The 22,160-nt window shown below is 43.7% G+C and overlaps 1 protein-coding gene across 5 annotated transcripts in view; it reads right to left on the bottom strand.

Annotated features, from left to right (window-relative positions):
* The window catches only part of si:ch73-22o12.1 (nectin-2), a 73,695-nt gene that overhangs the window by 24,885 nt on the left and 26,650 nt on the right, over positions 1-22,160 (bottom strand). For 2 of the 5 annotated variants that reach the window (XM_031299716.2, XM_031299717.2), the window contains exons 2-6: positions 20,244-20,353; positions 19,180-19,429; positions 17,416-17,709; positions 17,089-17,206; positions 16,262-16,410 (exon numbers count right to left, since the gene is read on the bottom strand). In XM_031299716.2, the coding sequence (XP_031155576.1) occupies positions 16,262-16,410; positions 17,089-17,206; positions 17,416-17,709; positions 19,180-19,429; positions 20,244-20,353 (921 nt within the window). Of the gene's footprint in view, positions 1-3,866; positions 5,361-5,429; positions 8,921-16,261; positions 16,411-17,088; positions 17,207-17,415; positions 17,710-19,179; positions 19,430-20,243; positions 20,354-22,160 lie in introns of those variants that run through there. The other 3 variants (XR_004104893.2, XR_004104891.2, XR_004104892.2) reach the window with 3 other exon arrangements.

The following is a 22,160-nucleotide window of genomic DNA, read 5'->3' on the forward strand; positions in this document are numbered from 1 at the left end:
ATATAGAGTGAAAGTAAGCGATATCAACAGTGAAAGCAATAAATGGGTGTGTGGAATACAAAAGAAGTGTAGTATAGTGCAACTATAGATGATTAGAACGGTGACACAATGTTCATGTTTAGACTTCGTACACTGACTATGAGGTTTAAGTACTGACATCTTTAACTGGAGGAAGTTCATATTAGGGCTGCACGATATGAGGAAAATATGCGATAAAATTGTTGAATACCGCGATAACGATATTATTTGTGATAAATAAACAAGTCAACAACAAAGTCTACTCAGTTCTGCATTTCTGCTGCTTTCAGGAATTCTGCTAAAATACAACAAATTACTTGTTGAATTTAAAACAAATGAAAGGAAATCATTTCCAACATTCTTTTATTCAACAAATTGAACACTGAATTGGATATAAAAGGCAGCACTAAAAAAAAATGACAGTGCTGCATTTTTCTGCTGATATTTTCTTTCAACTAACAAAAAATCACGGAATTTCTTTTGCGATATCTGGGCCTTTCGCAATTTGTATATAACGCCAGTTGATATTGCGATGACGATAAAAAAATATATATATTTTGCAGCCCTAGTTCATATCCACATCAAATGAACAATGCAGTCTACTGTAGCGATTTTTAGCCATGCTGGTCGGCCCATGACTTATCTCAACAAATACTGGATTCATGCCATGAAATCAGACATTCATGCCCAGAACATGATTCCTACTGACTTTGATGAGTTGTCTTCTACTTTCACATGAGGTTCACATGTGAGTGAAATGTCTCAACATTTTTTGGCATGTGGTATTGGTTATGTGGTATGCGCCTTAACCCCTTGTAATCATTTTTGTGACCCCTATACTTTTCATCCAGCACCATCGTCGGGTCAAGATCATTTTGGTATTTGGTCGTAAACCAAACTAATGACATTGCCATCTGACTACCTGCTAAACATCAGCATGTTAGCATTGTCACTGTGAGCATTGCTTTTAGCTCCTCACAGAGCTGCTAGCATGGCTGTGGTTTTGGTCTTGTTATACAGTGCAGAGGAAAAGAAAGCAATTGGAGAAGTTCACACAAACTTCGAAAAAGTTGTCTAGACCCACAGACATCACCAGACGCTTGTTATCTCTCCTTGTGATGTACTGTCAGGCCTGTAGAGCCTTCTTCAGTCTAGTCTTCAGATGAATCACGTGCATGGACTGAGGTCAAATGACTGACTTGGCCAGTAAAGAACATTCCACAGTTTGGCCATAAATCTCCTTAATTACATTGTCTCTATGCTTAGGATCATTGCCCTAAAACTGTATGTACAAAAACTAAGAGCTATGAGTCAGAACCAATGTACTGGACAGAGCCAAAATAATGAGAAACACATTACTGATAGTTAAAAGATGAGCCAGATAAAAGATGCAGTGTTTGATACAAGTATTCCAGTAACTGCAAGACACACACACAGCTGGAGATTTGATGATTTGCTACAAGCAAGAACAAGAAAAAGCCAGTCACTTTAAAGCCAAGAAAAATATATGTAAACCTACTTTAATAATTGAGGTCAGAAGCAGACACTTGCTTTAATCCATGTGAAGGCCCAGGTCACCACATCCATCACTCAAAAAATGCATGCAACAGTCCAGGCCGTTCATCACTCACTCTGGGATTTATTAGTTAGCTCTGGAGCCAGAGGGTGAGAGGTTAAATGAGCAGCATTGTGTTAGCAGTTATCAGCAGAAAGAGCCCACACACACACACACACACAGATGTTTAATCAACACTGCGGCTGGAGATGCCAGAGCTGGGACTTAAATATACAGCCATGTACAACATGCATGTTTAAAACAGTACACACACACACACACACAACGCTTAAGCTCATAAACACTTTACCACACAAACATCCTGTAGAAATCTGAGCTGTCTGCAGCCCAGCAAAGCACTCCACAGGCACCTAACCACATGGACATGAACATACTTCTTCAGCACGCTGTATGACCAAATAACACACTTGCATGCTCAAGTCTAATACACGCCTACACACAAACACAACTTGATATAAACAGGGTCACTACCAGGCAGCCAGATTGCCCAGGGGCACCGCACCATGTCTCATCACTGTAAGCTAATGTTGAACACAGCGGTAGTGCTTGGTGTAGCTGCTGTCACTTTGGCTTCAGATCCAGGTTATTTGCTCAGAGCTCAAATAGGCCAGGTTCTGCGTTGCGGGGTCACCACTTTCACATGAGGCGCATTCTTTTTCAGTGACAAACGCAATGCAAAATATAAGTGTTGAACAGGCTTTTATTACTAGGTACAGCTTAAAAGCCTTTCTGTTGTGCTTGAGTCTTTAACATTCAGCTAGAAAACCAAAGAAGTCAGAGTATGTCTGTGTGTGGAGTGTGTGCAAGTGCTCTATCTCACCAGCCTCAAATCCAAAGCAATTAGAGAGGCCAGATGGTGGGCTGGACTCAGTAAATAGCTCTGCATTGACAGAAGAAGCCTGCAACAAAAATGAACTGTGACAAGGAGCCAGGATGACACACAGATACATGACGGCATCAAAGCACCAGGCAAACATTGGGGATGCGCTGCCATAACTGCCATAAACCAACTGTCACAGTCGTGGGGATGTTACAGCACAACTTGATTGGATTGTGGTGGCGATATAGAGGGGTCACTTGTATGTAAAACCAAATAAGGCAGGTGCATATACACGCATGAACACACACATTCTCTCCAATGCCAGAACATTCATACATAAACCTGTACACACTCAGACAACCCTCTATGTGCCCTTCTGTTAAAATTTGACCAAACCAGTTTGGTTTAGTCAGAGTTTAAACAATGCAGCCTTTGAGAGGCGCTCCATTCACCCAGTTTCAGCTTGGCCTGCACATTCCCCAACTGAAAACACAAACTGCCTCCCTCCAGGCGAAGGTCTACTGTGTGTGTGTGTGTGTGTGTGTGTGTGTGTGTGTGTGTGTGTGTGTGTTTGTTTAACTATATTCGTGGGGTCCAAAAACTGGGAGTCCAGTATACTTGTGGGGTCCCAACAGCTTTGTGGGGCCAAAATGCTGGACCCCACAAGTTTAAAGGGCTGTTTGAGGGTTAATAATTGGTTGTAGGATTAGGGATAGAATGAGGTTATGGTGAGGGTTAAAGTTAGGCATTTAGTTGTGATGGTTAAGGTTAGGGTAAGGGGCTAGGGAATGCATTATGTCAATGACAGGTCCCCACAAAGATGGTGCCACAAACCTCTGTGTGTGTGTGTGTGTGTGTGTGTGTGTGTGTGTTATTGGAGCTCCACTAAATGTAATGATTACAGATCTTGAAATAAGAGTTAATTTGCGCGTTGTATCATCACTCTTCATAATCCACATGCTCAGGTGAAAAATGTGCCCTTTAAAACAACTACAGCATACTACATACCTGTTACCAAGGCAGCAAGTTTACTTCAGCCAACCAGGGACACATATATGAATCAGGGACTAAGAGGAGGTGGAGCTTGAGTACAGGACAATTGTTATCCACAAAATGGCTTCTCCTTTTCCTGTGCTCAGTTTCCCCATAAGCCTGTTATCACACCTATATTGACACACAGATATTTATCAACACTGAAATGAGACAAACAGCCAGCCCAGGAAATGAGAGTGAAAAAAACAAACAAACAGGGGGGTGGTGTGTCTGGACTGTGAAGGATGGGTGACAAGAGACAGAGAGGCCACTTCATATCCCGATCAATTAATCTATAAATCTAATCAGTGAGAATCAATGGCTGGCACTTGTATTCAATCTGGCTCTTCAGTCATCCAAGCTAACCTCAAGAGACAGAGGGAAGAAAAGGAGAAACAGACACCACACGCAGCAACACTGGACCATTTCAAAAATCAAGAAATCTTTAATAGCAACCAAATACGAAAAAATATTGAAAGACATGACAGAATGGTGACAACAATTCTAGTCGTTTTCTCTTTTTTTTTTTCTTCAAAAGACCATAATATATTTGAAATAAAAAAAAAATACAAAAAGAAAACAACGTTTACACAGAGCAGTCAATAACAAAAAGCACATTTTGGGGTAAGACTGTTTTGTTGTGTGTACAGTTCATTTGTATAGAAGAAGCACATTTGCCAGTTTTGGCAGCAATCACGCGCAGCAGTCAAAAATAAAGCACTCAGAAAAGATAAATTATAAAGCACTGCAAAATAACAGAAAAGAGAGGAAACTGTAATAGGCGAAAATAAATCCTTCATGCTTGCTGTCACTGAGAAATACACAAATGTGACACCATAAATTAGTAATATCTTTTTCTCTGCTACATATTTATACTATGTACACAGGGAGGTTTTCTCTTCTTATTTTTTTCCTTTTATGCAAGTGAGATGGGAGATGTTAAGGCTTTCATTAATCATCAGATGTTTGGAGCCGAAGGAATAGCAACAGTAAAGAAAAAGAAAAATACTGGGTATTTTTACTAACTAACCTTGTGCTAGACCCGGGCCAGGATCGTGGATTTCTCTAAAAGCATTTTGTCTGACAAGCCTTACTTGCTGAGGTGGGTGGCAACGGGGTGTGTGTGTGTGTGTGTGTGTGTGTGTGTGTGTGTGTGTGTGTGTGTGTGTGTGTGTGTGTGTGTGTGTGTGGAGGTGGTGTCGCGGTGGCTGAAGTGAGAAAAGTTGAAAACAACATTTAGCAGATGAGTGGGAAGTTGAGCTATCAAAACAGATGGGGGGGGGGGGGCAGGTCAGCGCAATGGTGTTTTTATGAAAGCTGTATTCCCTGTGTAGAACATAAGTGGAACTCTCAAACAGTTTCCTAAAAAGCCCGTTTTTCTGACACTGGGTGAAAGGTGTGTGTCCATGAACGTGTAGTTGTCTCAGTTCTACATGGTCGTTGATTCTGGATTAGGTTGGACAATTTGAGGAATAGAAAGCAGTGGAGCAGGGGGCACATCATGCTGCAGGTCTTTCCACAGTAACAGGACACAGTATATGTCCTGACAGAGCCACTGAGCAAGAAGAGGAGAAAATAGTGTTTTTTGTGTGTGTGTGTGTGTGTGTGTGTGTGTGTTTGTTTGTTTGTATGTGCGTATAGCTATGTGAGCGCATTTGTGTGGGCTTATGTCAGGAGATGGCAGAGTTGTCAGGTATGAGGTGTCTTCTACCCAGTTGGGCTGTGGGAGTGAACATAATGAGAGTGACTGAGGGGTGTTTGTGTGTGGGCGAATGTTTCTCTGCATTCTGCGTATATGTACAGTATGTGTGTCCGAGTGAGTGTGTCTTTGAAATGCACAATAATATCAGTTTGCCAGTGTTCCATGGTGACAAAGGGTGGCTACTCGGGTTACAGCCCCAATGGCAGTGAGAGCTGTCCCAAAGAGACACACACACACACACACACACACACACACACACACACACACACACACACACACACACACACACACACACACACACACCCTTTGCCTGTGTGGTCACGGTCTACCTGATAAATTATTGTGGGTATTGTTGTTGTGCAGGGTATCTGTCAAGGAGAAACCAATATTGTGTGCTTATTATGTCGAAATGCAGGCAATGCTAACTTAAAAAAAAAAAAAATTATATCAGCATATATCATTTCCCCCCCCCCCCAATAAAAATCGGCTCTTAGGCTTTAGGCAAACTCAGTCAGTTCTGTGTGTTTTAACACCCAATCCACAGAGGTATTCATTAGATTAAAAATTACATTCTGAATTCCCCTCTGAGACATTTGAACTTTAGGCTTAGCCGACCCAGAACGCTTTCCTTACTTCCACAACACTGGCTCCATCGATCTGATATTTACATTGTCATAGATATCCACATTTTCACATGAAAAATAAAAATGCTTACATATATAGTACACAGATACCTCACACCAAAATGTACATAAAAGTTTTGTCCCTTATCACTATTTTGTCCCCGAAAACCAAGTATTACATTTATATTTGTCTTTGCAGTGGTGACACACACAAGTGCAAAAATAAGTAATACATTTTTTATTTTGAGTGGTTGTGGCAAATCAGCTATGTTCAGTAAATTTACTGTACTCCAGGTTGACAGGAGTTGCATTTATCTATAAGCTAAGGCCATTAGACGATAATCCTATTGAACACACTGGCTTACAATATGCTAGACTGTGCTCAAACACTGAATGCTGTCTCTGTTTTTTGTCATCTGCCTCCCGTGTCTTTCTTTCTGCCTCTCTGAAGGTTAACAGCCATCACAATGGCAAACTACGACTGGTTCACCCTATACAGATACTTGTACAGTATGTGAGTGTTTCTCACCTCTATAGCTTAAGGTTAAAAACAACTATGATAGGAAATGCCGGCAAGCGCAGTCATCCTTGCTCTTGTCAATGGGTCACCCTGCATTTGATCGCATGACCTGCAGCGAACTGCAACCCAGATCTTTGCTGGACCTTACAAGAGGGCAGTACAGTCATCCCCCAGGGGGTCAAAGGGGGAGTTGATTAGAAGGCCAGGATTAGAGGAGCTACAGTAGGGCTTCTCTCCAAGATTGTCCATCACAGTCATCCAGTGGCTACATAGATACAGTGATGCATGCAAATGTACACGCTGAGGCTTGAAAACAGCAACGTGCAGTAGCCACATAGTAATATTTGCCTGAGCGGGTTCCGGTGGCTCGTTAAAAGGATAAATTAACAGTCAGGAGACAATCAGCCCTGAAGCTGCATCATAAAGGGCCATTTCACTGCCTGTTGCCTGTTAGTCAATATGACTCCCATAGCTTGGCTGTGGACGCAACCTTTTATGTCTCCCGATCAATTCACTACATTAAACAACATCCACTAATGGAAAGAAGTATTACATGATCTCATTGAAAATCTATCTAACATAACACGGTCATACTTTGGGGTGGGGTTCTGTTACATCCGGCCACTTACTAAAGTGCGGGAGAAGGAAGTAGCATCCATGCAGTGGAGTGAACATGGCCACTCCAGGTGGATTAGTCAGTCCTGGCATGTCAGGCCAGGCCGGGCTGGAATAGAGTAAGTGGGGCGTTTGACACATCAGGAGCAGTAAAATACTCCTCTGCTCTCTGTGGCCCTGACCTCGACATTACCAGATAAATCATAAACTCCCCATAAACACTGGGAGAGAGGGATGCGGAGAGGGATGAAGAGAGAGGGGGGGGGGGGCAGAAGCATGATAGAGAGATAGAGGTGGGAGGGGGAGGAATTGCCACGTCATAAACGATAAGTGGTGGCAATCTGTTGGTCCCGGCTAAGCGAGTGACTTCACGGCTCATTACCAATGAAGATCCTCCTGTCAGGAGTGCTATGAAGAAACGGGGATGAGGAGGAAGAAGAAAAGAAGCGACATGCTCCTCTCTCGTCCTCCTGCATCCCTCTCTCCATCCCTTGACCCTGTCAGATCGACTACACCTCATTCCCTCATCTCTTGTTTACCGTCTCTTACCTCCAGGCACAGTACAAAAGTTTGCATGTGAATACCTTGTTAGCTCAAACTCTCTGCAAACTTACTTTGTTAAATTCAGCTGGTCTTGTATTAGTGCAGCACAAGGACCTAATGTTCTTTTTACATTTTGTAAATTCAAGCGTATCTACTGTCGCTGACAGTTTGCAGAGAAGTTTGAGAGAAAGGCAGAGAGAGCGGAGATGAAAGCTTGCCAGTAGACATGAGCAAATACTTTGTTCTCTTCTCTAAATCACCTGATGGCTACTGTCTATACCTTCAAAACCTTCTTCCCAACCCATCACTAGCTACTAACTACCCACTTGCTGTCACAGCACAACACATTACCTAAACAAAAGGTTTCCCACAGGAGGACTGGAAAAAGCAGGCAACACATAACTGCTTGACAACTACTTCCACTTGTTTCTGTTTTGGTGAAGAAAAGAGTGAATATGCAAGTAAGTTGCCTCCTCTATAGCCAAGCTTGTATCATGATACCATCATCCTTCTCCCACACACGCTACATAGTTTCTCTCTTTAAGTGTGTCTGTCAAGAGTCCTTGTCAAGGTCCCAGTGATAGCGATAGCATGAGTAGAAGCAGTGGGAGACAGGTTGTTTCTTTTTCTCGGTTTGATTTTCAGTTTTTATGGACAGCAACACTTCTTTCAGAATATCCCTCTGCACCGTCCTGTTCATTCAGTCCATTCTGGGGCTGCTGTGATTAATAATAGGCTATGTTTAGAATCAATTTTCAAAAATAAAAGTGGTATCATTTTCTCTTCACTATCAGACAGGGACGAGACCCTGTAGCCACAAAATCCTTGGGAGGAATCCTCCATCCCTCTTTTTTCTCCTCCTCCTCCTCCTCCTCCTTTCCCCTTCTACTTCTCTACACGTAAACAGCAGTCCGTGAGATGACGGAGCCATCCCGCTGGGACTCCATGTCATCATCCAGGTAATCGCCAATCATATCGTCCTGGTCATGCGGTGGGCGAAGCTGAAGGATGGGGGCTCCTCCACTGAAGTGGTCATACCTCTCCTCCTTCTCCAGCTCATCAAACTTCCTCCTCTCCGCGTCGTCCAACTCATTGCTTAGCAGGATGTCTTGGGCGGTGGGTGTAGTGGCAACAACTTCAGGCCGGCCCCCCATGGTGAGCGGCTGGTGGTGGTTGTTTTTCTCTCCAAGGCCCTGGTGGGATGAGCTGTCGTTGTAAACGTAGACGGGGCCGTTGTTGTTACCGCCGCCGCTGCCTGCGCCTACACCCGTGCCGTTCTTGCTGGCCTTCTTGCCACCGCCAAATATGCGCGTCTTCATGTCACTGCCGCCATTGCCACGGTAACCCTGCCGTTGTCTGCGGCTACGGGTGACAAGCACAGCGATGAGAGCGGCAACCAAAAGGAGGGCCAGCAGGGAGCCAATCACAGCTCCCGCCACCATGCCAGCATTGGATGGGTTCACTGAGGGCTCTGTAGGGGGGAGGAGAGGCAGGGAGGGAGAAAAAGGAAGAAAGGAATATGGTTGAGAAAGGGAAAAAAAGAGAACCGTGTGAAACATAGAGAGTGCAAGAGGGAAAATATTGACAGCATAAAAAGGAGGAAGAAAGGGTAATGTCAGGGAAACCAAGAAAGGTAGGAGTATGTCAGTGGTGCTGGTCCAAACTGTATTCAGTGAAGTGTGTAAGTGCTGAGATGACAGTAGGCCTACAGTCAAAAGTGTGTGTGTGTGTGTGTGTGTGTGTGTGTGTGTGTGTGTGTGCGTGCTGAGACTCTTCCTACACTGACATTTCTTCCTCTCCCTCAGAGCTGCTCCTGTCCCCATTCCCACAGCCACGTCACAACAACGTCGCAGCCTCGTTTCCCCATGTTGCCCTTCAACGGCCAGGGTCTATCCAAGGCTTACAACAAATCACAACGCAAGGCAGGGTGGAGGGGGCGGAGGGGAGGACGTGCAAGACACATACACACACTTTCATGAAGGAGCAGGGAATGGCATGTGCATGTGCAGGGGCAGAACAGGTGGAGGCCATGCAGGATAATGATGGATGGAGGAGTGGAGGTTGGAAATTAAATGAAGAGGAGGAGGAGGAGGAGGAGGAGGAGGAGGAGGAGGTGGTGGTGGTGGCGGAATGAGTGAGTGACAAAGTGACACAGCAGAATGACAACTCTTCCTGGAAGCCATAAGCATAGAGCAGGGGGACAGTTTGGCACCCCTCTCCGCAAAAAGGCACTGCTCGAGTGCATGTCGGTCCTAGACGTGTATCCATTTTGATTCCAGCACTATTGGTTTAGTTGTGACTGCCATGTTGCTAACACATACACTTGAGACAAAGCCATTTTAGGTTAATTTTAAATTAAACAAAGGCCTTCTTAGAGTGCTGACTGGCTAAGGAGGCTATAAGTAAAACTCGGGCTGCAATATTCAATTCACAATATTTCTGTTTGTGTATCAAAACCCCAGGGAGAGGTAGTGGTGTCTAAATCAGGGTTGTGAAGACGTCTCATATGACTTGTCAGCCATATAGTACTCCTTCTCTGAACTAACACTTCCCGCTCCCTCAACATCCCTTTTGCAGTAATTTATTTTAGTACAGTATTTGAAAGCAGGTATTTGAACAACAAAAAGATACAACAGGAAACCACCAGTTGACAGGCTGTGTATCATTTGAATTTCTTTTGTATTTATTGTGGCAATAACACACCTACGTTTCAGTACCAAAACCATCAACACTAAAACAATACTGTTCTTGATTCCTTACTTTGAGGAATATAAACCTGTTTTCCTAGAAGAGCCTTTTCAGCCGTTTAGCAAAATCAGCCTATTAAAATGCATTGGTTAAGTTTGCAGCAATACAGCCTACAGTGTAAAATCAGCAAAATTATGATGCAAATCAGGACATATCTGATCAAAATTAAGCAAACTAAGAATCATTCACTGCCAGCTTTCAGTACTTGGTGCCATGGACACATTTCAGTCAGCAGTCAAAAAGTATTGAGGTTTGATACCAGGCCTAGGTAAGACACTACTGGCGAGCCTCAAGGAGAACCATGACAGCGTTATTGCTGTGCACAGGCTTTTCAGGGCCATGAGTTCAGGGCTCTAAGTGCTTTCTGGGAGTATGACAACTCCCTGCAGACCCTGGGACTGTTTCCTCCATGTGGTCATCATCTATAACTCAGTGGCCAGGGAGTATGGCACTAACACTGCCAGAGTTAAGGGTCAGCTCCATCCATGCTGTTTGCATTCATTGTACTGTGAAGCACTTTGTACAAAAATGTTCTTAGTTTATTTTAAAAGTACATATGTACAGGTAATAACTTGTAGGAAGGAGGGGTATTTCAGTATGATGGATAGGATAAACAGCTTAGACTAGTTTTTGCAACTAGGTGCCTTGCTTCAGAGCTATAAAGTGTAAAGTAAGAGTAAAGTACTTTTAGTAGAAGGTAATATTGATGCCTGGATGTTTTTGTTATTTCCACCTTTACAGGGTTCAAATCACTTAAGTTTGGGGGTGTATTATATATTTTTTATGAATACATTTATTCTTTTATTTTTATTTAATGTATTTGTTCATTCTGTTTGGATAATTCTGGATGCTCCAGAAGCAATAATCAAAATGCATTAATGTGACTCTTTCAATCCCTGAAGAAGGCACATTTTTTGCAGAAATATAATCTTATGCAATATTTATCATCCGTCATTCTAAAGTGTTCCTGCTTCCTTCAGGTTTGAGCACATGGGCTGCACAATAAAACAAAATAACTGTTTAAATATTTTCAATTTTCGTCCCTGGTTGAACGTGATCAAGAACGCTCGACTAAGCTGAGTCTGTTACTCTGGCTTTCCTTTCCACTCTATGCACTTTTCACCAGCTGCTACAGAAGATTAACCAGTAGACGCTGCTGTTGAAATCCCTGCCTAAATTTAAAAGTAGTGAATCAGCCGGTTCTTATTGTCATTACCATTTGAAATCCATCAGAAGCCGACCCCTCTTGTCAGAATTACTCTTATAACACTGATTCTTGTCAAGAGAAACGGGTAGTCTACTGCTGTCTACACCTGTGCTCCGCTCTTCTCTCCTCTTTATTTCTGCCTCTCCTCCACTGCTGCTTTCTCAATCTCTGCCTACATTTCACTAGTTGTCTCCTGCATACACTCTTTCCATCTCCTCTAAATCCATTTTCCCTGCCATCTCTCCAATTTATGTTTACGTTTACCAAGTTACTTTTCTGCTCTGCGCTTCACTTTCAACATATGCCTAGGGAAAAAATTCATTTCATGTGGGTATATTTTCTCTTCCTTTCTTTCAATTTCTGCCACCAGCCTCCTCAGGCACACTGTCGCTCTCTCCCTTCCTAGTCTTCCCCGAGCAGTGCTAAACATTCCTGTTCACACACATGAGAGTGAGAGCTAGCCCTCAGTGTCCACTTGTAACAGGAACACAAGAAATGCATTATCACCTCGGGCTCTGTGAAGCTCCAGCACATGCAGCGTGGCAACTATCTCTGTGCAAACTTGGGGTTGGATGCTGCCACACATTGCCATCACATCAAAAGGAATTACACTAAAATTTAAATGCAAATTCTCCCTAAATTCCTCTCATCCAATTATTTTTAATGCGTCGCTCAAGTCAGTCCTTAAGTTTATCTCTCAAAGTCTATGCTGGCAAATCCCTATGTGGGTGATAATTCATGTTTTATTCTTCCCTTCTGAAGACAACACGTAAAAGATTCAAGAGATAGATGTAAAAGAAGCCACCCCAGGCTCCCAGTACAGGCCCACGAAAGACCCAGACACATCCTAACAAAGTACCAATGGAATTTATTTCAGTGGGTGAGGAGAGGACATCTTTTAAACACATGTTGTTGGATGAGCAAAAAAAACTGCAATATGCATGCTGTGTGGATAACAAGGCGAGAAAAAAAACAAACATGCAGAACTATAGTACTGCCACCCCTCCCCTCACACACCATACTGTGGAAGCCAAAAAACAGCATGCTTCCTATGAAGTCCCGTCCAGCACGACTGTAAGCTCCAAGTGACCACAAGTAATGAGAGAGATGGAGCGGAAGTAATGTCTACTGCAGCCTCCCAAAAACACGCATAGTCACATACACACAAACTCATACACACTTGCATACACACACCATCATGGTCTTCTCATCAGTGGACTGACGCTGGGAAGGGCTGCACCTAGAGCATAGCTTAGTAGTGTTCTGTCAGCATGTGCAATTTATTGAACAGAGCTGTGTGTGTGTGCGTGTGTGTGTGTGTGTGTGTGTGTGTGTGTGTGTGTGTGTGTGCTAATGAGGAGTGGGCAGGGGGCCAGTAGCAGGCTGGAGGGAGACTTGGCTCCATCAGACCTGTTCTCTAGCCGTTTTCGCATGGCCAGAGACACACACTGACAGATACAGGCAGACGCACGCGCACAAACCCAGTGGAGGAAAATGTCCAAGTCCTTGCTCTTAAACTGAATTGGGGACATTTAACTTTTTGAGGTTCAGCTGAAAATAACAAGACGGAAAATGGAGGGAATCTGGGTTAGCCACACAAGAACCCCTGCAAGAGGAGACTGGAATGGAGGGATGGATGGAGGGATGGAGACTACTAAGATGTGATTAAGGAAGAGCTACTGGTATTTAAGAGTTAAGCTTAAAGAGAGAGGGAGATAGCACGGGCCTGAACAGGACAGAGGGAGAGAATGCTGGGGGCAGGAGTCTTTTCTTTGAGCAGGGAGATCAGCACCCGACTTGTGCAGGCTGAAAGACAACCTGAGAGAGATAAGGAGGGTGAGGAGAGAGCATATGCTAACTGTGAGGATAAGAGATGCAATGAAAAAAGCAAACTGCAGTGAGATAGTGATAGTGAGAAAAATCAAAAGAAAGAGGAGGGGAGAGCAGGGTTGGACGTGTGTGAGTAAGCAGCAAGATCGAAGATGAGAGGAGGAGAGGCAAGGAGAAGAGAGGACATCCATCCCTCTCTCTGCCTCCGGGAGTACAGGGCAGAGGACCCGAGCAAACACCCACACAGACACACACAAGTGTGTTGATTTATATATAAGTGCTGGGTTGTATGTGTGTGTGTGTGTGTGTGTGTGTGTGTGTGTGTGTGTGTGTGTGTGTGTGTGTGTGTGTGTGTGTGTAATGCAACTGTGGGGTAGAGAGGAGCGAGGGACCGTCTATGTAGCAGGTGCTGGCCATTTCACGCCTGTCGGCCCCTCTTAGCCCGGTTTGTCTACACACATTCACATTAGCCTCCACAGGTCTGCGTCGCAATCCCATCTGGAGTCATTCCGCATCTTGCTCTTGCTCTGTTTTGACCGTCATCTACCCTTTCATTTCACTCCAACCAATACAAACTCCACCTATTTCTTCACTCTGACACTTGCTGGTTACCTCAGTCACCACTTAACTGCCAGCGAATTTAGCTCACATCTTATCCTCCTCCTTCTCTGCCAGTGAGTAAGACAGGAGTGGGAAGGAGAGAGGAGGTGGTCGGCCACGAGAGAGCAAGAGGAGATGGAGGAGGGAGATGATACGACAAGGAAACTGTGGGAAGTTCAACACTGGAAGAGACCAGAGAAACCATAAAGAAAAAAAGACAAGAGAGAGGAAGAGAGAAAAAAAGGAGAAAGAGGGATAAAGAATTGGAGTGGATATGTAGGATAAAAGACACAGCGAGAAAGGAGCGGATTGTGGAATGAGGAGAGAAGCAGCCAGGAGCTGAAGCAGCAAAGGGTGACTGATCCGCTCTGAGAGGCTTGGAGACAGACAGACACACACGCCATGCTGAGAGATAGCGGAGGCCAATAGCGGTGGAGATAGGATGCAGTGGCACAAGATTCCCATGGGAGTTTTAAATGCCGTCAGCATCCACTCTCTCTCTCATGCCTCGCTCTCTTAGTGTGAGGATTGCATGCTGGCACTGATCTATCCTGGTGCACGTTCTCTGGCTTTTTAGTCTAAAAGCAGCAGCCTCCATCTTCCTCCCTCTGCTCCCTGGATCTTTGTATCTGCCTTGCTTGTTGCTTGTAATACACAGCAGGAGATGGTGACATCCTTTGTGCTACAGAAGCTTTTAGAAGTTACACTACTGTGCAGCAGTACAGAATGGCCCCCAGAGGAGTGATGACGCATGCTGTGGCACCATAAGGAGCCAAGGGACTTGAAGAAAGATGGGGAGTGAGAGAGAAAGACAAAAAAAAAAAAAACTGAAGCAAGAGGACAAGAAAAAAAGGAAAGAAAACGAGGACATGAAGTAGCTGGGTTGCTCTTAAACTAAAGCCACCAGAGAAATGCACTTTTTCCCCCATCACAGGCAAGGTTTACCCCCATGTCAGCAGAAAATAACTTCCGGTTAAGTGCAGGCAAAAGAGTGGAGGGGGATGTATTTTGTATGAGATGAAATGCAGGAGTGAACCCTGTTAAGCGGTGCAGCTAAAACTATTGAGGAACAGAGGTATGGACTGTTTTTTCATCGTAGCTGGCATCGTTCTGGATGGTTTAACTTAAAGACCTGAGGTGGTACAACAAGCTACACAGCACACAGACAGATGCATACACAGCGCAAGTCTTGTCTCAGCTAAACCCAAGGCAACACTGAAATACCACTTCATTTCAAAGTCAACAGTGTCACTATTCATCACTTTTAGTGATTGCAGCCTTATCTTCAAGTCCCTGACTCTAATGAACACTGCTCATTTGCTTTGCTTTAGTCTCTCCTGTCATTAGTGATGGCAAAGGGTACTGCTAAGCAGCTACTCCGTTGCTTTTGTGATCATGACTTTTTCAGGCGAACTGCTCGCTCTCATTTTAGAAAGAGGAAAAGCGAAAATATCATCATGCACCACTTACAATGTGAACTACCTTGAAAAACCTTGTGAAAAAACACTTTGTAAATGTCATTTGATGTGCAAAGCCGACAGATAGACCTTGGGTACCGCAGAGGCACAGAAACTTTGATAATTCAGTGTTATCGAGTGCATGCAAAGAGACATGGAAAAGTGACATGCATTCTTAATAGGACGAAGAGAAAGAGAGAGATGAAAAGTTGAAAGGGAGAACCCGAAAGGACGCAAATGCATGCACATATATGCACATACACACACACCATGGAGAGAGCAGCTGGACCCTGTAGCCCTACACTACACACCCAAGACTTCAAGTCTTCAGCACAGAGAATGTGTGTGTGTGTGTGTGTGTGTGTGTGTGTGTGTGTGTGTGTGTGTGTGTGTGTGTGTGTGTGTGTGTTCATGTGACATGTGAGGCAGAACAAAGGTGTGTCCCTGAGGAAAACATGAGCACAGCACACCAGGAAATGTGTAGCATGTGTGATGAAAGTGCACTTGGTTCCAGTTCATCAATTCAGACGATATAAATGTTTTCTTATACAAGCCAGGGAAAGGTTTAGATGATGAACGTGACCCAAGACAAATGTGTTTTTCATCTCAGTTCTAAAATGTTCACTGCCTTTATGGTGTCCAATTCATCAGTGTGAGGACATTTGCAACTTGTGTAAATTACACTTCGTCTTGGTTTTAACCTACTTAGAGCAGCAAATGGGTGGATTTGTGATGACAGGAATAATACTAATGCTATTTCATCAAATCATAGAGAGGTGCACAAAAAGAACACGCATTACTTGTTTTCTTTGACAATTGCAATGTTGTACTTGTACTCCAAGCAGGTTTAAGTATATTTTTTAATGTTATCTGACCTACAGCTTGAAGACCGCTTATGCACATGCTATGCATTTAGACTTTTTCGTTTACATGTGTTGGGTTGTGTGCTTGTTTGTGTCCTTCAACTCACCTCTGACAAAAACTGTGACCTGGTCCTTGCCGGTCCCGATGCGGTTTTTGACCTCACAGACAAAAGTGGTGTTGACAGTGTCGTCCACCTTCAGCACCTTGAGCACGTTATCTGTGATCTGCACCGTGTCTGGCATCTCTCCTGACATCCTGCAGGGACATGAGCATATCGGTATGAGAAAGAAGAAAAGGGAGAAGACCAAAAAGGGGGGGGGGATGAGAATAGGATTGTGGTTTGTTTGACTTTGGGCAAAATGAGAGCATTGAGACAGATGTACATTTACAGAAATATGCTGTATTGTGCAATGTCATCAAATTCCACTAATCTTGATCGGCAGTGCAAAACTAATCAGTTTTCCCCTTCCTCAAAAGGCAATCCATTATCACACGGTGGAGGAAAATACGATGGGGACAGAAGGAAAATCAAAACTGCTGGATCCGGGCCCAAAATCTCATCTCTCCCATATTTTGTATCAGACTTTCCTTTTTTTTCTTCAAATTTTGTCACAGTTAAGTTAATAGCTATAGATAATACAGAAAAAGGGGAGAGAAAGAATTATATTGTGGTTCTCATTATGCAAGGGTTAAATCTCGAGTCACAGAGTCCATTATGAGAAATTATACGGCTATCTCCATAATCAGAGCACAGGGCTGTAATGGCAATAAAAAAGCGCTGATTACAGCTCTGTGGACCTGGGAATGAAGGGCAAGGAAGGGGGAATGAGAGAAAAAGAGATAGGAGAAAGAGAAAGCAAGAAACGCTGGGGAAAAGAGTCACGGACCAAGAGAAAACAAAACAAAAGAGATGATGGATGTACGGGTACTCACGTCTTCCACTGGGCGGTCAATGGAGCGGGGTTTCCGCTAGCCAGGCAGGTGAGCACCACATGTGTACGACCCACGTACCAATTATTGTCATAACCCACTACTGTTACCTCAGGGGCGTCTGAGGGAAGGACAGATGAATGACAGAAGGGAGGAGAAAATAAATAGAGATGAGCTTAATTAATCACTCACTCTCTAGACTTCATGTTAGAGCGCGAACAGCAAAGGCATTCATGGAATAATAAGTGCTGGGTTATGTGTGTGTGTGTGTGTGTGTGTGTGTGTGTGTGTGTGTGTGTGTGTGTGTGTGTGTGTGTGTGTGTGACTTACATTGTACTGCTAGCTTCAATGGGAAGCTCTCTGGTTTGACCTGGGTCCTGTGTGCCACTACGCAGCTAAGGTCTTTCCCGTTGTCTGCTGCTGTGGGAACCATGCGGTACTCGCTGATCATGGTCACGGTGTTATTGGCACCCGGCTTAGACACTGTTGTCGCATTGCCATTGGCTGTGGTCACCCAGGAAATCTGGGCAGCGGGGCGGCCATCCACAGATTCGCAGCGTGCCACAACGACCGGCTTAGTGCCTGCTTCCACGGTTACGATGGAGGCCGAGTTCTGAGGCTTAGCTGATGGATGGACGGATGGATTGATGCAAGGGTGGAGGGTGGAGAGGAAAAGACACAGAGTGGCAGAGAGAAGATTAAAGGATGTAGAAATAGATAAAATGGAAATAAGACAGCTGAGCGAAAAGATAATGTGCACCATTATTGATAAATAATTTGAGTCACCAGCCTGGCAAAAGCAAATCCAAAACCTCAATCTCCAAACATGCTCTGTCCACCCACTCGCCCTCTCTCTCTCCTCAGTCTATTTTCTCTCCAGAGCCTACATTGATAAACACTTTCGAGCACCAATGCAAACACGCAAACCCTATATGTTATCCTCTCCCTCAATTTCTTTAATCTATTCTTTCTCTATCAACCGCCATTGATAAATTTCCCTGACTGGTCCAGTGCATTTCTATTCACAAATTCTAAATCACTACATGGTCTCTGTCATCCCCCACCCACTCTACCTCCCTCCTTATACCTCCTCAATTTCCCTCTATGATACCAGTGTGGGATCAGAGGAGAGCAGGCAGGACAGGAGCTGACAGCAGGCATGACAAGCAGCCAGATCAATATAGTGCCTTAGGGGAAGCAGGGAGGCATGATGCGTTGGAGAGAGAAGAGAGCCGAGCAGAGGCACTGGTGCCGGGCCAAGGTTAGACCAATGGCTCAATTGCATTAACAAGAACACAATTGATCTGACAATACCACTTATAATAGCAATTAAGCCAAGCTGGACATGCTTTTAACCTGTATGCTACCTTTGGGGGAGGGAGAGAGATAGAGAGAGGTAGGCGGAGAGTACTTTGCATTTATAAGTAAGCATGGTAAATATGCACACACTCGTTAGACAGATGGGTGATACATTTAAGGAAAAACCAACGCGTAACAGCTTCAATGCACCTTGATCCAACAAGTCTCTAGAAACTCTTCTGGAGTGACAAGCACCATGGAACACAGAACTAGGTTTTTGGCAAGAAAAGCCAATTAATTGAGAAAGGTAGTTTAAGACAGTTGGCCAATTCTAATTGACTAATCAATCCATTCATGGTTTGAAAGTCTCAACTACAGATCTTTCAGAACAGGTTAGTCAGGGTCGTGTTGAGTTTGATTCCTTTGTACCTGACAAAGAGGGCTTGAAAAGTGGTACTTTTCCAAATGTGATAAAATAGAAATTTTAAAGGGAGCATTTAACAATGTTTCAAGTCCTCGAGAGGCAGAAACCTGTGATGGGTTTGAACCCAGAAGCACATGTTGGTAGGGTTGGGTACCGAAACCCAGTGAAGGTTTGTAATTTTCAATATTTCATGTTTTGGATGTTTGACGTGGAGTGATTTTATTGATGGTAATAGTGTTGTTGCCTAGTTACCTAGACATCTTTGATATCTTTACATCAAGGACCAGAATGGAAACAGCAGATCTCTGTTTGTCCAATAATGTGTCACCTATCTGTATATACACATTATGTAGGTTATGTTAGTGACCTACCCAGCATGACGAGGTACGTGATGCCTTGCTCGTTGCCTCTGGGGTAGGTAGCATACTCGCAGATGTACTTCCCCTCATCGGTCATCCTTACATTGCTTATCTCAATGGAGGGACTGGCCAGGTTTGGAGGACTGGGCGTGAAGCTGACTCGGCCCTTCACCGGTGAGTCGGGGTAGTTGGGATCAAAGTTGGGGTGAAACACAGCGATGTTGATCCTGTCTCCGTCCTTCGGCTCATAGATCCACGTGACCTGTGGTGGAGGAGGCACTGGGTCAGTGGTTAGGATGCATACAGTGATTGACACTGGAGAGCATTTTAAGACATCCATATTTTGCAGTAAACTCCACAGGGCAGCGTTTACAGCATCATAATCAAATACGTGGAGCCGGTATGAATATGGATGTGACTTTTTCAGAAGCAGTACTTACTCTCTCTCTCAGCATAAACGACAACAATGTTGTGTACTTCCCACTTCATTGAGATGCAACTAAGAAGTGTTTACATTACCATATTCAATCCCCTGAAGCAAAATGAAGCTTAGTATTTGTTTGTTTGGAGTATTAAAACATTAAGCCTAAATGTGATAAAAACCTATTACTAGCTTTAGGATTATTTCTGTGGGCTATGATTTGCTAGAGTAATGTTTAATGGGCTAGGTAAACAAGGCAAATGGACCTGTATTATCATTTTATGTTTATTTTGATTGCATTGAATTTCTCTTTTCCATCTGTCGGACTAAGTTTCACACACCTGCAGAATCAGGTTGATAGATAATTGACAAATACTTTATTTTACAGGAAAATGGGCATATGTTTAGTCAAATACTACATTGTTTATTCACTTAATTGCCCATGTGTTTGCTTCATTGTGAAAGCAATTTCAACAAATTGTACTGTGTCAAGTCAGCACAATGAGCTGCAATTTGGGGATGAAGCAGACATTTTTATTAGAATTTCATACCACAAACCCAGTTTAGAGCTTATATGACTGTGGTTGTATAAAGAAGTAATCAAATCCTAACTGAAGAAAAAAGAAAATAAACTTGTATCATGAGAGTGTCTGACCATTGTGAGCTGTATCCCAGTGGCGTCAGTGAAGGCACAGCGCAGGTTAACTGTCTGTCCGGGATACGACAACACCTCTGGCTCCACCTTCACGCGCTGACCTGACACTCCTAGGAGAAGCACAGAGAGAGAGAGAGAGAGAGAGAGAGAGAGAGAGAGAGAGAGAGAGAGAGAGAGAGAGAGAGAGAGAGAGAGAGAGAGAGATGGAAAGGGAGCAGAGGAAAATTGTGTTAGTCTCCTGATGATAAATGAGGACAGTGTGGAAGTGTCTGGTACAACAGAGGACAGCATTAGTGAACCCAGGCAGGTAGGCTAAAAGTCTGGAATCTCTCCATGACTGTGCGTGTGTGGACGCACTGGCCGAAAAAAAAAAGAAAGGGGGATGTGTTGTGGGGAAAAAAAGAAGAAGAAAGCCAGTTCTCTTTTGCACAGAAGTCATAAATCATCTGGATGGTTTATGCTTTTCTTTAGCCTGCCATTTGCTGTGCCGACACATTCCTGTGTTACAGCAAAGAGTCAAAATAAATATGCTTTTCTTAGTTGTGTCGGTGGGTGGGTGAGAAATAGAGAGAGCAAGGCAGCTTTAAAAATTACGTCCACGTTTGTGTTTGTGTGTGTGTGTGTGTGTGTGTGTAATCCAGGTCTCTGTGAAAATGTAATTACTTGTATGAGTAAGTGCGCATTAGTGTATGTCAGCAAGATGGCACCTGTTTTAAGTAAGAGTGGATTACCTGCGGATACACAACTTCAAATGTCTGCAGCCAGGGCTACGTATGCGGATACGTGTGTGCTTACAATGCGTTTAGCAGCAAGCTACACACATACATCAGCACCAGTGGAAACACAATTTCCCCTAAAGACAAACAATTACTTGCGGAACTAGTTCCACCAGTTTGTGCTGAGCCAAAGCTGTTGTGTTGAAACTAATATGATCTGCAGGGCTGATGGAACACACACACAAAAAACACCCACACACATGAAACCCATATGCTAGTAGATAAGAGGAAAGCCAGTGCTGTCTTTCACTTTTGACGAGCAATAAACACCACACCTTCTCTACTCTTTGGGAGATTTGAGATATCAATACGAGGGAGGAAGGAGCGAAAGACTGAGTGGGAAAGTGGAGGAAAACAAGCCTTTCCTAGAATAACACCAGCTCTCCCAGGACCAGCCCAATTTACAACCACAAAACAACCCCCTTGAAGCCACTGAGGAACCTCTGGAAAACCACTAAGCAGCCTGTGGGAGCTACACAGAGCCTTATTGGGCTGGAACGAAGAACAGCTCGCTCTTTTTTCTGTCATGGACACATACACAAGCATATCTGTGCAAGTAGATACACAAAAGCATGTACACGCACAAACACACTTATACAGTAGAGCTGGGCAATATATTGATATTATATCGATATTGTGATATGAGACTAGATATCGTAGATTTTGGATATCGTAATATGCCATAAGTGTTGTCTTTTCCTGGTTTTAAAGGCTGCATTACAGTAAAGTTATGTCATTTTCTGAACTTACCAGACTGTTGTAGCTGTTCTATTATTTGCCTTTACCCACTTTGTCATAATATCCACATTACTGATGAGTATTTATCAAAAATCTCATTGTGTAAATATTTTGTGAAAGCACCATTAGGCAACATTACAATATCGTTGCAGTATCGATAGAGGTATTTGGTCATTTGATTTTCTCCATATCGCCCAGCCCTATTATACAGTACGTCTTACGACAGCTTTATTGTCGATCTCTTGGCCCCTGATCTTTCAAATATTTAGAGCATTTTAGTAAAGATGAAACTAAAACCCTCTGTCAATCTACCTAGTCTGACTCACTACAGGTTAGCTGTACTCTAGCAAAAGAAAAAGGGGATGAAGGGTAATTGAAACTCTTGATTACTAGTCTTGATGGT

The sequence above is a fragment of the Sander lucioperca genome, chromosome 10 (genome assembly GCF_008315115.2).
Source record: "Sander lucioperca isolate FBNREF2018 chromosome 10, SLUC_FBN_1.2, whole genome shotgun sequence".
Lineage (NCBI taxonomy): Eukaryota > Metazoa > Chordata > Actinopteri > Perciformes > Percidae > Sander > Sander lucioperca.